Genomic DNA, 23,275 nt, shown 5'->3' with positions numbered 1-23,275 from the left:
AGTCCCTACCTCCTCAAATCTTACCTCTCATTGATATAATTTTCTTTTAGCCTTCAATTAAACAAACAACATATTTATTTATTTATTACTAAATTTGAACTAAAATGGCATTACTCTTTGCATGTAATTGATTGACTCTTGACTCTCATATCGACATAGTTTTTTATTGTCATTATGATATCATAAATATGATTACCTTTTTAGCTTTAATTTTCTAACGTTTTTTACATCAGAAAGTGAAGCCAAGCCTGAGCAAAGGCTTGCAGCATTACTAGTATACTTTTTGATGTTTAACTGATTCCGATCTCGTATTATTGATCCCACCACTCTGACAAGTGTTATTATTTTGTTTTGCAACAGTCTTCAACGAACTCGCACAGAATTGTTGAGTAGCTTTGTATAATATTGCAACATCTCAACCTTAAAATATACTGCACTGAAATAACTGCTGTTGTGAATGTGTGCTATATACAGTGTTGGGAAGGTTACTTTTAAAATGTATTCCATTACAGAATACAGAATACATGCTCCAAAATGTATTCTGTAACGTATTCCGTTACGTTACTCAATGAGAGTAACGTATTCTGAATACTTTGGATTACTTAATATATTATCATGCTGTTTACAACTACGTGAATGTACTATTGCTGTGTGGTTTATTACTGTTACTGAAAGTCCGCAGCTCCGAACCGTAGTAAAGGGACCTCTGGCTAATACGGTGGGTTCTGTGTCGGGCTCGTAGCCGAAAACTAGCTTTACTTTGTTGTCTGGGTCAACTTTGCTAGCGAGAGACAGAGAGAGGCCTTGAAAGGCTGCTCCAACTGAACTTATTGTTTTTGGAGGAAAACACGAACACAGTGTACAGTCGAGTCTTAATAGCTTCCTTACAACTGGGCTCGTCAGGCTCTCTTCTTGGCTGCAGTGGTTATTATTATATTTACATGCTTCCAGCTCCCGTTTTTGCTCGATGACAACTCGTACTTTTCCTTTTTCTCCCTCCCTCGCTCACAGACACATAACGTGTATGGCAGTCCATTCTCCCTGCAGCACGGACTACACTGCCTATGATGCTACATTCTTTAGAGCTATACCGGTAGCATTCTGCCTATTAGCTTAGCACAACAACAACAACAGGCGCTCTCTCACCCAGGAAACACGCAGAGACAGAGCGTCACCCTGTAACCAAGGCAACCGTAACGCTGCCGCCTGGAACAACAGAACGTAGCTGTCAAACAAAACCCAAACAGGCCTGACCCGCCACAATATGAAACAGGGAAGTACCGCTGTGTAATCCAATTATTTCAACAAAGTAACTGTATTCTAAATACCACCTTTTTAAACTGTAACTGTAACGGAATACAGTTACTCATATTTTGTATTTTAAATACGTAACGGCGGTACATGTATTCCGTTACTCCCCAACACTGGCTATATAGATGAAATTAATATTTAATGGTATTTTGCCTATAGGAGGTGCAAGAACAACTTAAACTGAAAATACCATAATTCAACTGTCATGAGCTTGATTTCATTTTTTTTAATCTAAAGCCAAACTAAAACCAATAATAAATCAGGATGACTTTATAGAACCATAAACATATGTGCATGTTCAGTCACATTTTCTGTTATTAAAGTAACAAATTTTTAGGTTTGTGCAGCCTTGGCAGAAGTATGCATTTTCAGAATTTTTTAGATGTACTTAAAACAGGGAAGGCAGTTTTCTATCATCTCTAAAAACTCTAAACTAATCAAAGCCAGCACTTTTATATATTCTGTTCTCCCTTTTTCAATATATCAAACAAACCTATTTTCAAAAACAAGTAAGGCACTACTGATTTAAAGCTAAGGGGATTATGCAAAAAGCGTGTCTTTCTTGTACCTCCCAGTTATAAAACAAAGGAAGATACATCAGCAAAGAGAAAAGGAAAATGTGCAGTCTTCAGTGTTTGTAGATAGCTTTTGGCTAAAAAGAAAAAAAAAAAAACCCCGAAAAGGAACATAATCTGGAAATTTCTGTCAGAACTGAATGAAAGAAAATGACTGAATTTTCAAGTGAGTGTAGCCTATAGCTCCAGCATTAAACAGAAATCCTTTTGTGTCCAGTAACATCTATACTAATGCATGCTTCTCTGCAATGCATTTATTATTATATCAGTGTCTTTTAAGATCGCCACTGATTACTGATAGAGTGGCCATAGTAACTAGTGCATTAGAGAAGCTAAAGCTCTTCTGTTGAGGGCCAGGCTGTTTAATTAGTAAACCAAAGAGGAAATCAAACTGAACGCACAATCAATAGCTGTGGGGTGGTGCACTGAAAGTGTATACTTTAGCACACACGGCCAAAAAAACCCACTGTATGCTGGACAGATTAAACAATAAGCACCCAATTTATCCAAAGGCAAGGACAGATAACTGGTAGATGGCCAATGAGGAACGAATAGCCCACTGCGCATTTTTTAGGCCCTATTAAACTTATATTGCATTCTCTCCAGAACAGCTATTAACCTAACATTTCCAGTATTATTATTATTAGATACCAATCAGGAACGACAATCATTCAGTGTTCTGCATTCTCAGCCAGGACAGGTGGGTCACGTATGTCCAGTTATAAGTCTCTTTCTTGCATGCGGAACATGCACACCTACACTAATAAATACTTGTGAGCAAGTAAACTGTGAAGAGACCACCAGTAAAACATTTGTAACAACAAACCTAAAAAGACTTAAATCAACCTGATCCAGAATGGACATTTTAAAGACGCTAACAAAGGAAAAGTGGCTAAAGCTATCCAGCGCTCAGAGCCAGCCAGAAGCTAGCAGCCTCGGTATGAGCAAAGGATCATGGATCAAATAAAAGTAAAAGTAAAATTATAGAAACGAGTAAATACAGAAGAATTGTGTGCTGGTGAAGTTAGAAACATACTGGAAAATGATGTAACTGATGTAGCTGACATTAGTTTTGTTGTACATATCTATTGCATATACACTGCTTTTGTTAGGTAATGATGGGTGTACAGAAACTCCAATAGTACAGTTTTCAGTTGTTTAAGTAAGAGAAAACCGTGCAACTTACTGCATTTCGGGAGCTGTTTAGTTTAGTTTAGTAAATTCTTTTAATGTAAAAAATAATATTTGGGGTTAAAGAAAAGTAGATTTTTGTTGCCATATGAAATCATCATAATCATAATCAAAATCAAAATCAACAAACCTGGCATGTTAACACTTAAAAAAAATCGGAAATCAAAATCCCCTATGAAATTTTAAATCTGGGCATTATTACAAATTCAGCATTTTGTTAAGATCAGTGTTGTGATACCTGAAGAGATGGAAGCCAAACGGCTTGTGTCAGGGTGCCAGTTGGGTGCAACAGGTTCATATGGAGATAAGTCTTCCATGTCTTCATCTAAAACAACAGTAAGGATGAGAAAAAACGATTAGTTATTGCTCAAAAAGACCACAGCTCTACAATGAACTGAATCATCAGAAAATATACAACACATAGGAATTCATCTTACCCCCAATAACACAGAATATACACAAAATAAAGCAAGATTCAATCCATCTCAAACTTTACTGACTCACACAAAGAAACACTAACAATAAACTCTTTTGATTTGATTTTAACAGATATTTGAAAGCATGGCTTTGATTTAAATGTAGCATTATCCTTGAGCAATATATTTTTGACCAACAACTGTTTTACACGTTTTTCATCCTCAACAATGATTATGTTTCTCAATACTCATCTTTTCCATGTATGGTCATATTTTCATATTCTGTTTGTGGATGTGCTAAAATAATTTGGGGAAGGAATGCAGTTAGGGGAATAACAGGAAACGAGCATATTCCTTCCTCGGTTACTTCAACTCAACGGACTATGCTTAAAGAGAGTTAATGAAAGAAAATGTTACTGCGTCCAACTGCCAAGAACATGATTCCATTTCTGAGAATCTCTAAGATAAGGGAAAATTGATGTGCAGTAAATATCATAAGATAATGACAAATTGCTTCCAAGCTCCAAGAATGTTTACTTGTTTTGAATATTGTATAAAAGAAAAAAGGTCTTTATCTTTGGTCATTCCCCTGTGGGGGTGGCTCAGTGCTTCAGCTCCTCTGCAATAAAGGACATTTTTCTCGCAAGAATGCATCTGTTGCTGTTTTAATTTTTACTTAATATATTTTCTGATTCTCCACGACAGGAAAAGAGATGTTTGTCATCATCAAATTCTTTGCTTGTGGAGCATTTATGCCTGCTTTGGTTTGATTTGGGGGAGCAGCTGAAGGACTAAAGCATAAGCAATGCATCTTTCCTGTTAACAATGTGTTGTCTGAGCTGTTTGTATGAAAATAAATAAATAAAAAATAAAATTAGCACTCAACTGACTGAGTCTCTCCCATGCGCCTGCTTCTCTGTAGGCCCTAATCCCACATTTAAAATTCATAGCCATTCAGTGTGATTGAGACAAACCCTCCAGTGTGTAATAGCTTTGCATTCGGATCCTAACAGAAACACAGTGAGGGTGTTATGAGGAAGGCTTGGGGGCCTGCTGCTACAAATGAGAAAATCCGTAACCTGTTGGTAAAAGACTACGCTTCTAGGACAACCAATCAGTAGATCCAATCAATAGATATGGTGCATTTTGTTTATCAGCACGCTCTTCGAGCATTTCAGAAAAATGTGATGCAATCTGAAAAAATGCTTTCAGCTAACTGCTGTGATAATAGGTACGACTATTGTAGAAAGCTGTGTGTGTGCGTGTATGCCTGTATGCCATATTATTACTATTACTGAGGTATTTATGTCTTCTTTGCACAGCAAATGATAATAAGCAATAAGCAATAATTCAAATGATGGTAACCAGAAGGTAAAGTGACACCGTATTTATCACTGTTGCCTCACAGTGAGAAGGACCTTTCCTCAAATCTGCCAGCTGCCTTGGACCTGTCTGGACTCTGGAGTCTTTGGAGTAGATATTTAGTCCAAATTTCAACATTTTAAATTGGCCGTAGGTGTAAATGTGAGTGTGAACGTTGTCTTTCTCTCTGTGTTAGCACTGTGATGGACTGGCATCCTGTCCAAGGCATAAACCCACCTCTAACCCTGTGACAGTTGTGATAATCTCCAAACCCCTCACTTGGATAAGTGGAAGACAATGAATGGATTGATGGTCAAGAAACTGTGTGAATCGTTGGATAATAATAATCAGCAGATAGCAATACAACCATGATAACACTGGCTTTGTGATCATATCCATTGGCATGAAAGATAAATTTGTTAAACCCTCAGCCCTTAGCAAAAATATGTGCACATGCACACAGATTAGCTAAATGTTAATAACAGGGAAAAGCTGAGTTACTAATGGGATTTTTCCTCCATTTTTCTGCAGATTAAAGACCACCCAGACTCAGACCAGTGCATATCTGCAGTCATTGCTTTCTATATATGTCTGCATGACCCCTCTTCATCAGAACTGACAATCATAAGAAAAAAAGAGTAGCTCAGCCGGCCACTTTTTGAGCACACACAGCTATTGACATGTTGCTCAGTTCAGGATCTCACATTTGTTTGAGAGAAAGAAAAAAGTGCTGGGGGGGACACACAACGAATAGAAAAGAAAAGATGCACAAAATTGCAGAGGAAGAAAGAAGCAACACAATCGGGGGCAGAAAACCCTTTGAAAGACTAAACTACCTAAATCCTCAAAGTGTCCATACAGAAACACATATTCACTCTAAGATAGAAAGGTAGATAGATAGATAGATAGATAGATAGATAGATAGATAGATAGATAGATAGATAGATAGATAGATAGATAGATAGATAGATAGATAGATAGATAGAACTCTAAGTTCTACTTTCTGATGTACTGTATGGTGTTTTTTATCCACAGTTGCATCACTCACAACTCTGTTCATGCTTGTCCTTACATTTCTATCAAGACAGAAGGACTCGAGAGGTTCCAGAACTTGCGATCTCGCAGTATGTCTAATTACAACAATTACCTTCAAAAGCTATAATGCTCTGAAGCCTTTCAAGAGTTCAAGACTACCACCTACACAGCAAACAACCACCTTTACCACCCTTCTATGTTTTTTTAGCAGCACCTACCGCTATTGTGCATTTAAAAAAAAGAAGAAAAAAGAAGGAAATAATGTACAGAAAAATTGAATGCTTTGCACTGAACAGAGCCAAATGGAAAAAGGCATGTTCTATCTTTTGCCACAAGCAAAACAACTTGTTATTAGGTTGCTTACTATTTTGTTCAGGCAGCTTCTTACACTGTAGGAAAGCTTCACAGGCAGCCGAGAGTCAAGCCATTTTAGGCACGTTAAATTTTACAGAGTGTGTCTGTGAAGTGTGTACTGTACTGATCCAATAAGGGCACTCACAAAGATCAAGATCCACCAAGGTCAATACCCTATTGTGCATTTTTAAAAGCGATCTGAATCTACGACTAAATTTAGTAGGATCCTCTTTGGCTTATGCTCTACCTTCATGGCTCATTAAATTCACTTTGACAGGTTTGTGTAATCTTACTAGGAACAAACAGACAGAAAGATGGCTCTGATCGCATGCATCCACCTCAGCTTTTGCCTTGGTGGAAGAATAATGTGAACCCACAACAGTAGCTGCAGCTAATGGATGGTACAAGCCGTACTAAATCATAAAACTGCAAAACACAATATAATCTCACACACACCCTTAGGACTGAGAAATCCCACAGCAGGAGGCCTTGTTGTACTTAAAGAAAACTGCTCTTTGACAGTCACCCTGGACCCAATTACGCATTCATCAAGTAATAGAAAATTCCTCCCAGCTGTTTAGTGATCAGATGTTTTTTGGCCGCAGGGCAACAAGTTATCGCTGTAATTAAGCCTCCGTTTGACTTCATTTGCTCTGACAGTATGGAGCATGAAAGACAATCAGCCCTTCCCTAGTTACAGCATGAGAAAAATAATGCCTTCTGGTGGGTTCACAGGGCTGTTAGCTGCCATAAGGGGTCTTACAAAGCTATTAGGTACCATCACTCTTTCTTTTCATATGCATTATCAATGAAGTTGAACTCTTGAGGTGGAAACTATCCTATGGTTTTTTTCGTGACATTCTTGGCAAATGGTTTATGGCTAGAAGCAAGAAGTCATTCACCATCTGTTTTTAATGGTTTCCCTTTAGTTATTGTCCATCAGTTTAATATTCATTTCACCTTGTTCTCTGTTTGTGTTGCAGGAAACACCCATTTACTCTGCACGCATATTATCTCCCACTCATATAATAAGAATATGCAACAAAACTATATCTTAGACTAATTGCAAACTCATTGCATAGCTGGACGTCTTCTGCAGAGCTCTGCAGGCTGCTGCACGTGCTCGGCTTGCATGTAACCAAGCCTCTGCTGTGTCAGAGCTTGAAAAGTTTGTAAATGAGCTGTCTGTGGAGTTTAGGCGTGCCAGCCTGGGCTCCTTTCATATCTTAGAGAATACTTTTATAAATTAATAAGAAAAAACACTTTTTTAAATCACATTATAATAAAATGCATTAATATTTCCTCCTATTATGTGTTCATCTCGACAAAGACAAGTTGTACCACAAACGCATTTTTTAAAAATTGCACTTAACAAAACAAAAGTTGAAGGGTATATTCTGTTAACAGCTCAGCTTTTGAAGTTATATTGACATTTTAAACTCAATTTCAAACCATACAAATAGAATATTGGTATTAGCTCAGAATAATACTCCAAGTCACAATTTCAATCCAGCGTGGCGTGTTGGGCAAATATAGCTAAAAAAAAGAGAGAAAAAAATGAATGTTGAGTTTTTTCAGCCTTCCCTTTGGCTATGTGAATGCAATGTTGATAAAAAAAAAAGCGTTCCACTCTCACTTACCTAAATCATCACTATGCTTGGCGCCAGGTGCTAAATGTTGAATATTGATAGGGAAAAACTGTGACTAATCCTTTCACACACTTGTAGGTGATACAAGTTCCAATTTTACAATAGTAAGACTTAAATACTCAATATGAAGCAACATAAATACTTACTGTAAAGATATTTAGAGCTGCTGGTTATTAAGTAAGGTATGGCTATATAAAACATATAGCCATAGCCAAACATATTTCTTCTGCTTTAAATTCCTCTATATGGAAGATAGAGGGAAAAACGCAAGTAGCTATTTTATGAGCAGAGTTAAAGGCGAGCGATAGAGAGAAAAAGAGGCCTCGTAGTTGACTTCTATGATGCGCATTCATTCAGCACCTCTGCGAACCTTTCTGCAGGAGTGAGTCTTAATGCCTACATCATGACAGTATTCAAAGAGCAGAAAGCCCCGCCACTCACTCCCGCCTCTGATAGAGAACCTAGAGAACTCACTCCGCTATAAAAGGCTAATCTAAACCCCACTACCCGGCCCTCATTTCAGCTGCACTGTCACACTCTATACTAGGCTCAAAGTGAATGGGAGTAATTTTCGGCCAGTTCACCTTACAGTATAGAAAATCATTAGACAGATTTACCAGGACAAACAGTGCCTGTTTTGTCATCCTATTTTACTGATCCCTTTCACATTTGGGGATGAAAGATGCTAGGGGAGAAGGAAGGATGAAAAGGACAAGGAGGGGAAGCTGTGAAAGACCGTATTGATCACACACAGGATCTATCGACGGGTCCCTTCCTCTGATGATGAAGCGGCTACCTAGGGAGTACCGTACGGGTCTCCAGCTCAGGGAGGGAGAAAGCAAAGAGGACACATTCAGCATGCAAGAGCCTGCTCGCCGTATACCCTGACATGCAGGGCAGGCTGGAAAAATGTTCTGCTTATGACAGTGGATGGCTAAGGTAATGGCCAGTGACTGCCACCATTGCTCATAGTAATGATGGTTTCACCCAGGAATACTGTGTACCTTTGCAACCGCCACCCCCCTTCCTCCTGTAGCACCCTCCATGACGCTCTCTCTCTTCTTCTCACTCCTTTTCCGTTTCTCTCTTAAGTTTCCTTGCCCCCTCATTATTTATCTACCATCCCGTCCTCGCTTCTTGCCCTCGCCTCCTGTCTTTTCTCTTGCTCTCTCCATTACTCCTCTTCACCACCGAAGTCTACCATGATGTCCACGGCATTCTCACACTGTCCATTTCGCGTAACGTCCCGCAGCATTAGGGGCCGCCCTGTGGCATTAGAATGATGTAGCGACATATTAAGCAAGTGACCTTTGCAATGCTGACGTTCATAAAAGTGGAGAAAATAAATCACTCCACAAAATTGCGGCATTCTCGTCATTTCATGTAAAGACTCCTCTCACAATGAGCTGGAACAAACTAATGGAGCACTCCTTCCTCTCACTGAAGAGAAAGTTAGCTAATTAAATTGCTATGAATGATATTCACAAAGGCTCCTGCTTTGAGGGCCAGGGCGTGATTTCACAGCTGAGGCTGGGGAAAAAATGTGTATGTTAGAGGTATGGAACTTATTGTTTAAATCTTCAATTGTGCAATATTCACACGAGCCCCGGAGCATAATTGAGAGCCACCTATCCAATATCCCCCTGTGTAGCAGCCAACAATTCTTTCTTAATTACTTCTTTTATGGATTCAAGAGTCCTGCACAGATTCACTCGCCTTGCACTGACACGGGCCCATTCAGAGCAGAATCCATCCATTATCCATTAAGGACAGTTGCACTGACGCATTGAATTCAGCTGCCATCTTCTGTGAGAAAACACAATTAACATGACACCATTTACCCTACCACCGATGATTAAAAAAGATTTTCAAGATTTTAAGACAAACGGAGGCAGACTAGAATAATGGGAGATGTGGCAGTTTTTTCCAACTCAGGAGCATTTCTAAACTCAAAAATATCCTGTCATCTAAAGACCTGGAAACTGTTATCCATGCTTTCATATCGTCACGTCTTGACTATTGTAACTGTCTCTATTTAGGCATTTGTCACTCAAGCCTGACCCGCCTGCAACTTGTTCAAAATGCAGCTGCCGGGTACTAGAAAGAGAGAGAATATTACCCCAGTACTCGCATCTCTACATTGGCTACCAGGTAAACATAGAATCGATTTTAAGGTTTTACTATTTGTTTTTAAAGCTCTCCATGGTTTGGCTCCAGGTTACATTTCAGATCTTCTTAGCCTGCACTTACCCACTCGATCTCTGCGCTCCTCCAGTCAGATGGTTTTATCAGTTCCACGCTCCCAACTCAAATCTAGAGGGGACAGGGCTTTCTCCATTGCCACCCCGAGACTCTGGAATAGTCTTCCCCCCTTCATAAAATTCTCTTCATCCTTGGAAGTCTTTAAATCGAATCTCAAGACCTACTTATTTTCCAAGGCTTTCGGATCTCTTTGATACCTTTTTATTCTGTCTATTTGGTCTCTTATCTTATTGGATGGTGTTGTATGTGTATATACGTTATGTTCACATATGTGTGCTTGTGTGTGAATGTGTACAGTTTTGTATATGTATGTGCATATTTGCATGTACATTATATGCTATATACTCTTACATGTCTTACAATTCTTTTTTAAAATGTTTTCTTTCTATTTTAATTCTTTTATTATATTATCCCTCTGTTCAGCACTTTGGCCGATACTTGATGTGTTTTAAATGTGCTATATAAATAAAGATGACTTGACTTGACTTGGCCTCACATTCTAGCTTCATGGCCTTGTTATTCCACCACATTCACAAGGGTAAGGACATGGTGCAAAATGTAAAATGTTTCAGAAGTGTAGTTAAACACCTGCTGAGATGTGTCAGCTTGCTGATATTTCAAGAAGACACATCAAGCAGCACTAGATGATGGTTATGAATCATGTTGTTGTCACTTTGTCGAGGCGCTTTGTATGTTTTCTCAGTTTCGGCGCACTTTTTTCTCACGCATTGTCAACTTTGAAACGCTGGTCACACTCACTTGGATTGTAATTTACAGTCACATCTCATGGACACAGAACATACTTCAGCTTGACGGCCTTTCCGTCAGGCTATCTCATGGTGAGTCTGGGTTTGACTTGGTCAATGTTTAACTTTAAAGTCTCTGGGTATAGTGTCAAATACGTTGACATTTTCAGTTTTAAGGCTGACAGAGCTATGTGAGAGAAGTGCGAAAGGGTGGATGTCGCACAGTTTTACACTGAGGGATAAAGCACTAACCCCATCATCAGTCTGAAATATGTGGCAGCACAAACCAGACATTACACTTACTGACTGTTGTTGCTTGGCTACTGGTTAACTAAAAAAAACAAACGAAAACATCCAATATTCCCTTATTGTCCTCAATGAATCCAAGGTGAAAACATAGCAGCTGGTACTTTCTTTCTTTTTTCTTTGTTAGTGAGTCTACATCGTTATTATAGAAAAAAAACATCATCACGCAGATACATATTTTTGAATGTTTGAACAACAGAGGAGAAGCATCAAATATCACCCACAGTAACACTTATTAGACAAAAAGTACTATCACTGGCTACCATCTGGATTTCCGGGATTTCTGCCACGATCTAGAGCCGCACCAACATTTGATGGCTTCAACTGTCAGTGATGAAAAACGTGACCTTCGTTGGGAAACTTGTTTTCTCCCACACAAACCAAGGTCTTTTGATGGCTTTGCCTCTGCACATTTTACAGATAACTGAAGGACTTAGGTAACACAAGAAACAACATAGCTGTGTCAAGTTTGAGGACCAGTTATGCTATTCCCTAATATATGATATGATTACTGAAAATAAAGTCCTAAAATTTTAGGAACCGTCGTGAACACGCTTTCACTTTGAATCTTGGAAGTTATTAAATATGTATCACAAATCTAATATCTGAATCTACAGCAGCTTTACTGCACAAGATTTTTGAGTTTAATGAACAGCCCAATGTAGTCAAACAAAATAATCTTCAATACAAGAGATAGGCAGTTATGAAACCAGATGTAGACAGCAGTAAAAGCCCCAAACAGTCAGCACTGTAAGAGATTTGTTGAAAATAAGCACAATGTATCAGTGCTTGCTGTTGTTGTAATTAATGACGTCTACATTCTTTATGCTGATGCCAATATTAATTTCTCAGGGAGGTGAAAGCACACACACACACACTTTTAGAGGCATATTTTTTTTTGTTTGTTAAGCCACTTGACATTGACCTATGAATCATTGAAGCATAGAAAACTCACCTCACTTATGCAATGAAGCAGTGCTGTGTCTACGCACAACAGATAACTTAGCAAAGAACCAGTTTTTAGACATTTCATTACTAGCAGCCTGTTACTAGCAAAAACACACAATTTGTTCCCATCTCTTTACCTGAATCTACATCAATGTCGAAGATAACACAGTTTGACAGACATAAAATTATATTTTGGTTGCAAAAGTACAGAAATTCTGTCTTGGCTGATTTCCACTCCCTACACTGTATAGTGTATATTATCTTTACACTAGACTGTATACAGATGGCATAGGGGTGTAATTCAGTGAATTAATCTAAGCATCAACAGCTTAAATGCAAATTAGTCTACTACATTTGATGTAACCCAATATTGGCCACAGCCACTGTGTACCATAAAAATAAAATAAATAATAAAAATAATAATGGATTGCATTTATATAGTGCTTTTCAGGACCCCTCAAAGCGCTTTAGAATACCACTATTCATTCACTCTCACATTCATACACTGGTGAAGGCAAGCTACAGTTGTAGCCACAGCTGCCCTGGGGCAGGCTGACAGAGGCGAGGCTGCCATAGGCAGTAGGTGAAGTGTCTTGCCCAAGGACACAACGACCGAGACTGTCTGAGCCGGGGCTCGAACCGGCGACCTAAAGTCATAATAAATTGGAGAATGCTAATAAGAGAATGAGCTGAAATACACAGAATCAGTCCCCTGAAAGTCAAAGTGCTTAACAGTTAGAAAGTTAAAATTCACACAGAAGAAGAAGTTTCGAAGCTGGAAAGTAGCTGAATATATTTTAAACGTACATTAGAAAAAGCTGACTAATGACAAAAATAATGACAAAAAATCTGAATGAATATTGAAAGCTCATATTCTTTAACCACTTGAAGAGTGGAATTATGTGTTTTAAATGTCTAAACTCAGGAATCTCAAATAAAAAACAGAATATTTGTCTGTGTGTGTGTGTGTGTGTGTGTGTGTGTGTCTGAGTGACTGCGTACACTCTCACACACCTTTTTCTTTTTTACATTGTTTTCAACAATTGACTTAACAGGTAGCTACCATAATTGTAAATCCATCTAAGAACTACGTGTAAACCATCCACACAAAATACAGTTTAGGCCAGCGGTCCCCAACCCCCGGGCCTCGGATCGGTACCGGTCCGTGAGTCGTTTGGTACCGGGCCGCGAGAGTTGAGGCTCAGGTGTGAAATGTATGGTTTTCAGGGTTTTTATCCGTTTTGAGTGTTATTTTGTTATCGTTTTTATCGTTAACTCGGTTTTCCTGGGTCTTTTCACGTGTGTCATGAATAAATCTTCTTTTTTCGGTACCGGTACTAGTTTTATTTTGTTGTATTTATCCGCAACACCTTAAAGGCCGGTCTGTGAAAATATTGTCGGGCATAAACCGGTCCGTGGCGCAAAAAAGGTTGGGGACCGCTGGTTTAGGCCATAAGTATCTGGACAGATAAAAAGACACCATTTTATCTTATGTTATGTTTTCATTGTCTCTTCGTTAGTTTTCATTATCTGTATGAAGACACGTTGGTTTCAGTGGTTTGAGCTCCATTTCGTCTCACATTGGTACAAATTCTTACATATTAGCATATCTTGGACAAGACTAGATATGCTGCTAGTTAAAGAGATTTCTAAAAAGATAAGATTATAAAGCATGACTGGGCCTCATATAGTTCAGTCAAAGCATCTTCTGACTATTGAATTCAGACTTCTTTAACCTGATCTCTGTCCATTTAGATCCAAGGTAGCTGCATACGGCCCAGCTTTGATCTCAAGCGTTACAATGGCCTATCTTTCTTTAAAAGTAAAGAGGTAAACATTCACATTTAATAACCAAAACATGAAAAGCATGAAAATGCTTTAAGATGTAAGTGCAATTTCAAAAGTATGTCTTTGCCTGCGAAATAACGTCGCAGCACACACATTTAATAGATTACAGAGTTTCAAAAGTGTGGATGCTGGGCAGGCTGTTTTCATGCTGAAGTCTTTTTCTCTTTGACTTCATAATCTGCCATTCTAGAAAGAGACGTTCACATGTTTGAGTCTTCATCTCAGTAACATACATATGCATGGATGAAATGATTTTTATCTATTTCGTACACTTTCCCAGTAGCAGCATCTCTTCATTATCTTTATGTCTGCAGCCATGCTTCTTTCAGTGGTTTGAGGTCTGTTTTCTCTCACACACACAGATATTTTCCACACACATCAAAAAGGTTTTTCACATATCAGCGATTTGTGTGTTTGTGTGTGTATGCTTAAATTTTGTCCACACATTCATGTGTTGTAGAGGCTAAATTTTAATAAGTTTAGTGGTTCTGTGACTTTGATGCTGAAATTTGCATTTGGTGGTTTATGGTTTCCTGAGGACTAACTGACAGCTGAGAGTGAAACAAAAAACATTTTTAGTAGATTTTAAGAATGTAAGACAAATGCAAACCAGGTAGTTTGCTTGATCTTTCAAATAAAGTTTACAAGAAAATACCAAAACTCCAAAAGTGTGGGTATATGGGCTCACTAAATGGTCTGTATTTATATAGCGCTTTAGTCCCTAAGGACCCCAAAGCACTTTACACATCCAGTCATCCACCCATTCACATACTGGTGATGGGAAGCTACATTGTAACCACAGCCACCCTGGGGCGCACTAACAGAGGCGAGGCTGCCAGACACTGGCACCACCGGGCCCTCTGACCACCACCAGTCGGCAAGGGGTGAAGTGTCTCGCCCAAGCACACAACGACCGAGACTGTCCAAGCCGAGGCTTGAACCGGCAGCCTTCCGATTACAAGGCGAACTCCCAACTCTTGAGCCACGATCGCCTAATAGATAGTCGCTGCCATTCAAGTTGAACAAATCTCCAGCCACTTTCTGCCATGGCCTGTCTAGAAGCTCACTGGGCATCAGTAGCTCTACTAGGGTCACACGTTCTTTGAGACATGTTGTTTCTCACCAATTCACCTATTTGTCTGCCTATGCTTGGCCACCATACTGCTTCTCAGGCATGACCGTTGGGATGACCAATCTGGAGTCTTTTAGCAACAAACCATCATGGACAGTGAGTAAAGGCCTTCCTGGCTAATATGCTTTTGCTGGGCCTGAGTGTTGGTTGCTGTCTGGTCAGCCTCTCTGGCACAAGGACACAATCTCTGCACAAACGATGTTTTCTTTGAGCTATTCTCTCAGGTTTGTAGGTATTGCTCTGGTATTTTAACACCAACAAAGTGATTCCTAAAGAGCCAAAAACCTGATATATATATCGACATGTTGTGCGGGTTAGGGTTAGTTACAACAATGACAGTCAAAGATCCCAAACATACTGTGAATGCAGTAAAAACATACTTGGACAGAAAAAGAAAACTCACAAGTGAACACTATCAGTCATGGATTGGCCTCCCCAAAAATCTGGATCTGAACATTATTGACGCAGTATGGGATCCTCTTGACAGAGAATGAAACAAAATGCAACCTGCATCCAAAAAAGCTGTGAATGTCCTTCAAGAAGCCTGGATATCTATTTTTGAAGACTACTTAAAGAAATAAATGACAAAAAAAAGCTTGCCAAAGAGAGTTCAGGCTGTGTTGACAAATAAAGGTGGTCATACCAAATATAGACTTTCAAGCTTGTTAGAATTGTGCTCTGCTTTTGCCACCGTATTTCATGTAAGTCTGCATGTTTCAATAAATCCCAGGACCTATTTCCCATTTTCCAAGCAGTTCCATATCAGAGAACCTCTTGGTAGGGTAGACCAACTCACTCATATAGCTGATAAGCAATAATACTGCTATGATCTATAAAGTACAAAGATAAAACATTTCCCTTCAAGGCATTTACAAGCTTTAGAAAATGCAACTGACTCAACAGAGTGAACAAAATGCTTTTTGGTTACAAATATGTTTTATTCTGGTGAGCAGTAGAGGAAAAAACTCCTTGTTCTAAGTTAACCTTTTCAAAGCAGCTACTTACTGTAGATGTAACTAAATACATCCCTGGAATTACTTCACAGACACTCGTATGGAGGGCTAAAGTAAGTAGGGGGTCACAGATCCTAGGCTGTGCATCAAACCACTGTCAGGTATTGGGATCACGAAACAGTCTTTTGTGACTTAAGACCACACATTTAATTTTAAATTATATACATATAATTATATTTATATATTTACAATGATATATTGAGAAGAGGTCTTTACTCCCAGAAAGCTGGGATAGTGGGTTAACCTTGCCTGAGGCAGTGAAGTATCTGTGGGAGGTTTGTGAAAGGAGAGCAGGATGTTGTGTCAATCCCAGTCCATCCTTGGTCCTCATCAGCTTTCTCTTCACTGATAAAATGAAATGGTTTAGCTCTCAAGCCTGCAGGCCAGGTTCATGTCCCTGGCTAACACAGTTCATGCAAAACATAGCAAATTCTAGCTACAATAAGATTTCATTATCGACTCCTACACTTTCTGATATATATCTATATATATCTATATCTATATATCTATATCTATATCTATCTATCTATCTATCTATATATATATATAGATATATATATATATATATAGATATATATATATACACAAATATTGACCTTTGTGTATTGACAAAGTATTAAACACATTGTCTATGCCGTATCCATGCTCATCACATCAGTAGAAATTACACAGCACTTTAAAAATCTCATCTCTCTTCCTGTTGGCCATTTATATCCTTTGACCTTGTCTAGCTACATTTCTTTGAATCCAAGTCCATTTCTATTCAGATGTTTCTCTCTTCTCCAATTGTCTCTCCGTATTAATGCAGCAAAGAAATTTTCCAAAGCTACATAACACATAGCTACATGACATCAAACCATCCTGTTTTAGCCACACAGTTTTTAAGTGGTTTAGCACCACTTCATGAGGGTCTGTTGGGATTCAGCTTTTCGTGTTTGTTTCCAGAGATGGATGTTGTACACAGATTGTTTCCAGTTAACAAAAGCCTGCTTGACTGCACAATGGATCGTGATTAGATTAAAGCTGCACTGTAAGAGCTTTTTGTTTGTGTTAAAGCAGGTTTTATCTCTAAGGGTGACAGGACCAAAATGGGTCACCGCTGAAAGTATTCTTCAGATTCACATGCTCTATGAAGGACACACTGGAGGCATGGGAGGTCTCTATTCTTGACAACCCAGGCAACTTACATGACACATTCAAACCCATTGACTGGTGCGGCTATTTGTTGGGGAAAGGAGAAGGTGGGGGCACAAATGAGGCGCAGAGGGAGAACAGAAAGATCATTACATTTAGAAAAAGAGAAGAAGACAGGAAACGAGACACAGGGCCTGAGGAACATCCATGTCATCACATTTCCCTTGAACTCATGTCAGGGACCCTCTGCTGCCACAAGTTTGATGAAGTGTAACTGGCGCAATGAGTAGTCAGCCTGGCGAATCACTTCACAGATCACCACACAAAAGCCCAAAATGCTCAAAGCTCGGAGACTTTGAAATGTCTCCACCATTACCCCACGTGTCAAAACAGCTGAGTACGTTATGTGCTGCATGCTTACATGGACGCTTGGGATCTGCCAAATAGACTTTGATCACATGTATTAACAAATGTCACACTTGGGTTAGGGTTTCCCTTTAGGCTGATCTCTAGGGTGGTGCATCTCCAGCAGACAGATTTGTCCTAATATAAGGCTTGCGTGCTTTTTACCCTTGATGTGGAATGAGAAACATGCTTTTAGTGACACTGGACAAGAAAAGCACATACAAAACTTTGAGTATATGGTAACTGATATAACCTGAGAGGGTATTAAGCTTCTGCACACGTCCGGCCTCTTTTCTTATGTTTTAAGAAATTAATTCTGTATGTAAACTTTGGTCAATTGCAGAAATCTTCAAATCAGATCTGTTGAGGTAATATAAAGTATTGTATAGAGGGAAAATGACCAAACAAGAACTAAGGCATGGCAGTAAAATGGGTAAACTGGAGGACATTCTGGTACTTTGAGTCTCAAGTGATGTAAGTGATGTTTTTTTTTTAATTTTGTCCAATCACACTGGCGTTGGCCTGAGAGGGGAAAGATGTAGGTAGGGCTCTCTGATTTTATATTCTGGTGTGGATTGTTTTTCTATGTTCTATTTCTGTGTATCACAACTTTAAAGCTTTAGGTTTAGGATATCTCAAATCAAAATCCAGGAAGCTTGTCTTAAAAAAGGGTTTCAACAAATCAGCCTTTGAGTGTGATTTTATGTCCCACAAAAGTGGACACATAAGGACCACTGTGCTATATGATTGTAAAGTAATTACAAGGTAAAATGGAACACTTTAGGTGAAAACCAATAAGTCTACCATAACATGTCCATCTAATGTAATTCCATTATAGCTCCATTACATCTGAGAGGGTGTGGAAAGTAGGAAAGCATATATTTTTCATCAGGGGCTTCTGGGTATCCCTGTAAGAGGGCGCTGGGGAATAGGGCATCAACAGTGGGTGTGGTTACTTCTTGTCTTTGCTCGGAAAACAAACTAACTGGTACTCGACGTCAGTAGATTCATAAAAAAATAAATGTCAGAATCCTCTAGACTGTGAGTCACATATATAGCTATCAATGAAAGTCTGCTGCATATCTGTCACAGGATAATAAACAGCTGCTTTTACTTGCATCTTGCTGTACATGGCCACAGAGCTCACGCAAAAGAACTGAAGGTGGGATAAGAGGGGCACTGTGGACCTTTATTATATTGCTCACAAAATGTATAGTTAAAATTTGGTAGTATGAATTTTGTGAGACCTTGAAAGCACCTGCCTCCTACCTTCATTGCGTCCCATGTTTATAGACCAGTAGATCTGTAGACACTGCTGCTCCGTCTTCAAGGTCCTCTTGCAACGGCAGTTATACAGAGGGCTAACCAGCAGCACTTCCAGAGCAGCCTGGCACTCCCTGTTGTTATCTAGCATGGCATCTTTCTCCTTGCCCACAAGGCACTGGCGCATCACTCGGTACCAAGAGCTGCACTGAGGGTCCTGGTTACACATTTCACTTGCCTCGATGCAGTTCACCCATTCTGGCTGAGCTCCAGGCCCAGATTTGATGCTTGAAGATCCTGGAGCACTATTAGCCAAAGACACGGGCAAAGCTGAGGGAACACCCCAGGAACCTGCTGCCTCATCTATGTGGAGAGAAAGAAAAATATGTGGTGGTAAAAACTGAATGGTGACTGAGAAACTGCAAATTAATGTTTGGGGGTTTAGTGTTTTATGTGTGCTAGTATCTGTCTATCTATCTTCATGCTTTATCCTCTGTTCCGTTTATGCAACAAGTTGTGGGAACAAACCAGATTTGCAGCCTATTATAGGCCCATACCTGCCCAGGCATCTTTTAGCAAGCCAGTTAGTTATTCCTCCGGTGCACATTGCTCACACACTCCTCTATGCAGTGTTTTGCTATGTCTCGTTTACTTTATAGCGGGTTATTTAGGTGCTTACCGAGAGAGGTTTTTGGTGCATTTAATGCAGCAAAAGAGAACTAGACTCAGATTCTTATTAAATCTAACCAAAGGAATATCCGATCACTGAATAATATCTAATTATATCATGCCAAGGACTACGCTTAATTTGCATCTAGGTGAGCAGAAAATGAGCTTACACAGAGTAAACAGTAATCCACAGAGCAAGACTCCAGTGTTACCATTTGACAAGAGTTTGAGATTGAAATGCACCTTCACACACGAAGCTAAGTACACAGAGTTCTGGTGAAATGACAAGAGAGACCCCTTGTGGGGATGTTGTGCATTTAGATCAGGGGAAGAACAACATCAGCCGGAGAGCAGCGGGTCAGAAAAGACTTACATAAAGTTGAACGTTAAATTTTTGTGGGGCTGTCAGTCAGCCCGTCAGGTATGTCATTTAAATGCGAATGCATGCGTTTGGGGGAACATACTGATAATGCTAGTGCGATCATAATGATGGTTATGACGATTTGTGGTGGTGGATTCCGTCATGTTCAACCAACTAGCAAAAATTATATATATATATATATATATATATATATATATATTAATCTTGTGCAATATTTTTGGCTGACTGAAAGCTGTGTTTTCTCGTTACAATAATGAGCTCTTCTTTCACTGTGGAAGCTGTGAGTGTGTTATGTGGGCTGCAAACGACTCACTCGCATAGACCAAGTTCGGTTTGTAGCTTTGGGTGAAAATCGAACATAGTCTAATCAAAATCAAACCCAATATAAGAAGAAAGCCATCAGATGCCAGCTATACATAATTCATCTTTATTTTTATTTTTAAAGAGGGGATTACCTGCTATTCTACAACAACTCCAGTATTATTTTTTTTTTTAAAGTGGTAAAATAACAGAAAATCCCTGCCACAGTTGTGTACATCATCACTAATGTCCTAATGTGCACGGCTGAGAGTGATTCTCAAATGGAACTTCTTACCTGGGAGCAGAACAAGGGTGCAGACGCACATCCACACAGTGACAGACTTCATTTTGGACTCAGCCGCAAGAAGGATGAGTTGTGCTAGAATTACACGAATATTTCCACCTTTTCAAGGATTAATTCCCCTCTCCGGATCCGTGACCCAGGCGCAGGATAACTGTAAAAAACCCTCATTCAAATTTTAAAAGAAACATGCAGCTCCGAAAATATCCTCGAATCCCCAAAAAAGTAATCCACAATTTTATTTTATATCTTAATAATGGACTAATCACGACAAAGGAAAGAATTCCTTGACACTGGGGAAAAAAAGATCAAATGGCAATCAAACAAGCAGTCAATCCGTAAGAGCAGTTACTCAGGGTCCGTCTGCGCTGCGTTCATACCGACAAACTACTGAGACTTGATCTCTCCGCATTATAAGAACTGCCCGCTCCAGTTGGCCCTTGTAGACAAATTGTCCCTAAAACAGTCCTTAAACTGGCGCAAAGCGGTCTATGATAGCTATGTCAGTATCTCTAAGGAGGCAGAAGAACTCATCTGAAAGTGCTACAAAACGCTGACTGGTTTTTCCCTCCTCACCGGTGGTTCCCTCAAAAAGCTGCGCGCTCAAGAAGGGAGGGAACGCTTCTTTTCCACTGACTGCATGCGTGTCGAGGCATCGCAGCACTTTATAAAGTGGGGGCTCCCGTGGGCCAGCAGAGGGCGCTGCTGGTGAGTGCTTTCACTGGAAGGCACGCGGTCATGGAGGACCATAATTAATGTTATCCCACAGAGCAATCATCAATATTCCTTTAACCTCTGGGCCACGGTATGTGAAAGGATAGGGACCTCACCTGAGCTGCGTGGTATGTCTTTGATTCCACGTGGTGCTACAGGCCCCAGTGTTTAAAAGCGTATGCTTTTAATGCAACAATGAATGTGTTTCATAATATCCCTCTTACATGAATACCATCTTTTTTCCATAAGAGATTCGTTACAGTTCTGTTCAATGTGCAGCTGAAGGGAAGCGAGGCCACAACTGCAACTGATCAAAGGAAAGAATTATGAAGGAATAATAAATACCTTGGCTTTTTTCAATCACAGTAAGGCAGCCAGCACACAGGGAATCTTTTATTCAAGAATTTTTGCAAGGTCACCAGGCCAATTCACTTTTTTGGCTGACATCTAGGCTTGGGTTCTACAAACCACAGAAATTTGAGGTCTGATTTTTAGGATTTGGGATCAAAAGGTTGTCGCTGCAATGATGATGAGAATGTCGCCATTCATTTCAACACTTCACACCATATCTGGGTTTTTTCCGGAGAAAGATTTGAAAGGGAAAATAACCACAATGTCTCGTATTATAGTCATGCTCTGAGGAAATAGCTAAGCGCACAAGCAGCAGAATCTGCCATTTTACAAAGTGGCTTCACATTAAATAAAATGACTTTGTTGTGCATCATCGCCTAAATAGTGCCCATAATGTCATAAATCTTTGCAAATCTTGAAAACAAAGTCTCTATTTAGAGGTTGTGACAGTGACAAACTGCAAGGCCACTGGCTCATAATGATGTCTGACTGTCAGCCCAGGCTTTCATCCAAGAGGGAAAACAGCTTGCCGTTATAATGGCAACATCAGCCTCATTCTGCCTATATCGGCCCGGGCTTATTCTCATCTCTCGAGCATGAAGTCGCTGTCATTATGAGGACACTGTAAAGCATCATCCACCATCATGAGTATCCAGAAACTGTCCTGAATTAGAGCTGCAGTGGCTGCTGGAGACTATTCCTCAAATGTTTTTTAAGTGGAAGTGTATATTTCACCTGAAAATGGCAACCTTTTGCCTTTCGTGCATCTATTTCAAATACCAGAGCAATTTCATCCCTTTATTTTAGCAGAGAAGCAAACAGTGATTTCTCACCAAAGATCGCATGCATAAACTGGATGAAGGCTACAGTTGCTTGAGTAGCAGGCTCGCAAGGACGAAGGCATTTATAATAAAACAAAAAAGGCATGAAATCAAGAAAGAAACATTAGCAGTGGATGTGGCTTCATATTATGTCTATCCACAATAGTACAATGTGGATAAATCCTCCCCTCGCTTTCTTTTTTTCTTCTTCTTCTTGACATTGCATGATTCAGCTCCTCTAGGGTTATTTAATTGCTCCATTCTGACTTCATAAGGCATTTGCAATTTTATCGCGGTTCTTTTTACACAATTGCATGCGTCTATAATTGTGCTATCTTTTATAAATAGGCTCATACTTATATGCAGTGCAGAGCGAGAGAGCATGTAGACAGATGCGTGCAGAGATGTGCGTAATCTATATGTCAAATAACTGGGCTCCCACAACACGGCTCAAGACCGTGAAGATGGAGAATGACAAATCTGGATATAGTAGACATGGTTCTCACTACTGAGGGAAATCACTCCCTATCTTTTAGAAGTGTCTCTAATATGGTGAATATAGATGATATCGTTATGAATTCATGGGATATGAAATAATGATACAGATAACACTCAAAGTTAAGGCAATAACTTGTGCTTAGTGAGACAGCAAGGGGGTTCAGAGTGAGTTACTGCTTACTCTCGTGGGTCAAATAAGAGCTCAGAGAGTTGAAAGCTGTCACCTTGATAGCAGGGAAGACAAACTTGAATGCTAGCATGTTTGTTTATCGTGTTTAGTGTTCTCCTG

At 39.5% G+C, this 23,275-nt stretch overlaps 1 protein-coding gene across 2 annotated transcripts in view; it reads right to left on the bottom strand.

Annotated features, from left to right (window-relative positions):
- The window catches only part of LOC102778082 (GDNF family receptor alpha-2-like), a 66,938-nt gene extending 45,711 nt beyond the window's left edge, over window positions 1-21,227 (bottom strand). For both annotated transcript variants that reach the window (XM_006784062.3, XM_006784063.3), the window contains exons 1-3: window positions 20,597-21,227; window positions 18,957-19,313; window positions 3,316-3,402 (exon numbers count right to left, since the gene is read on the bottom strand). In XM_006784062.3, the coding sequence (XP_006784125.1) occupies window positions 3,316-3,402; window positions 18,957-19,313; window positions 20,597-20,648 (496 nt within the window). In that variant the 5' untranslated portion in view covers window positions 20,649-21,227. The remainder of the gene's footprint in view (window positions 1-3,315; window positions 3,403-18,956; window positions 19,314-20,596) is intronic.
- Between the last annotated feature and the right edge of the window lie 2,048 nt (window positions 21,228-23,275).

This window comes from Neolamprologus brichardi, chromosome 12 (genome assembly GCF_056152115.1).
Source record: "Neolamprologus brichardi isolate AB-2024 chromosome 12, ASM5615211v1, whole genome shotgun sequence".
Lineage (NCBI taxonomy): Eukaryota > Metazoa > Chordata > Actinopteri > Cichliformes > Cichlidae > Neolamprologus > Neolamprologus brichardi.
Note: the sequence above shows the minus strand (reverse complement) of the source record. Positions and strands in the feature narration are given on the sequence as shown.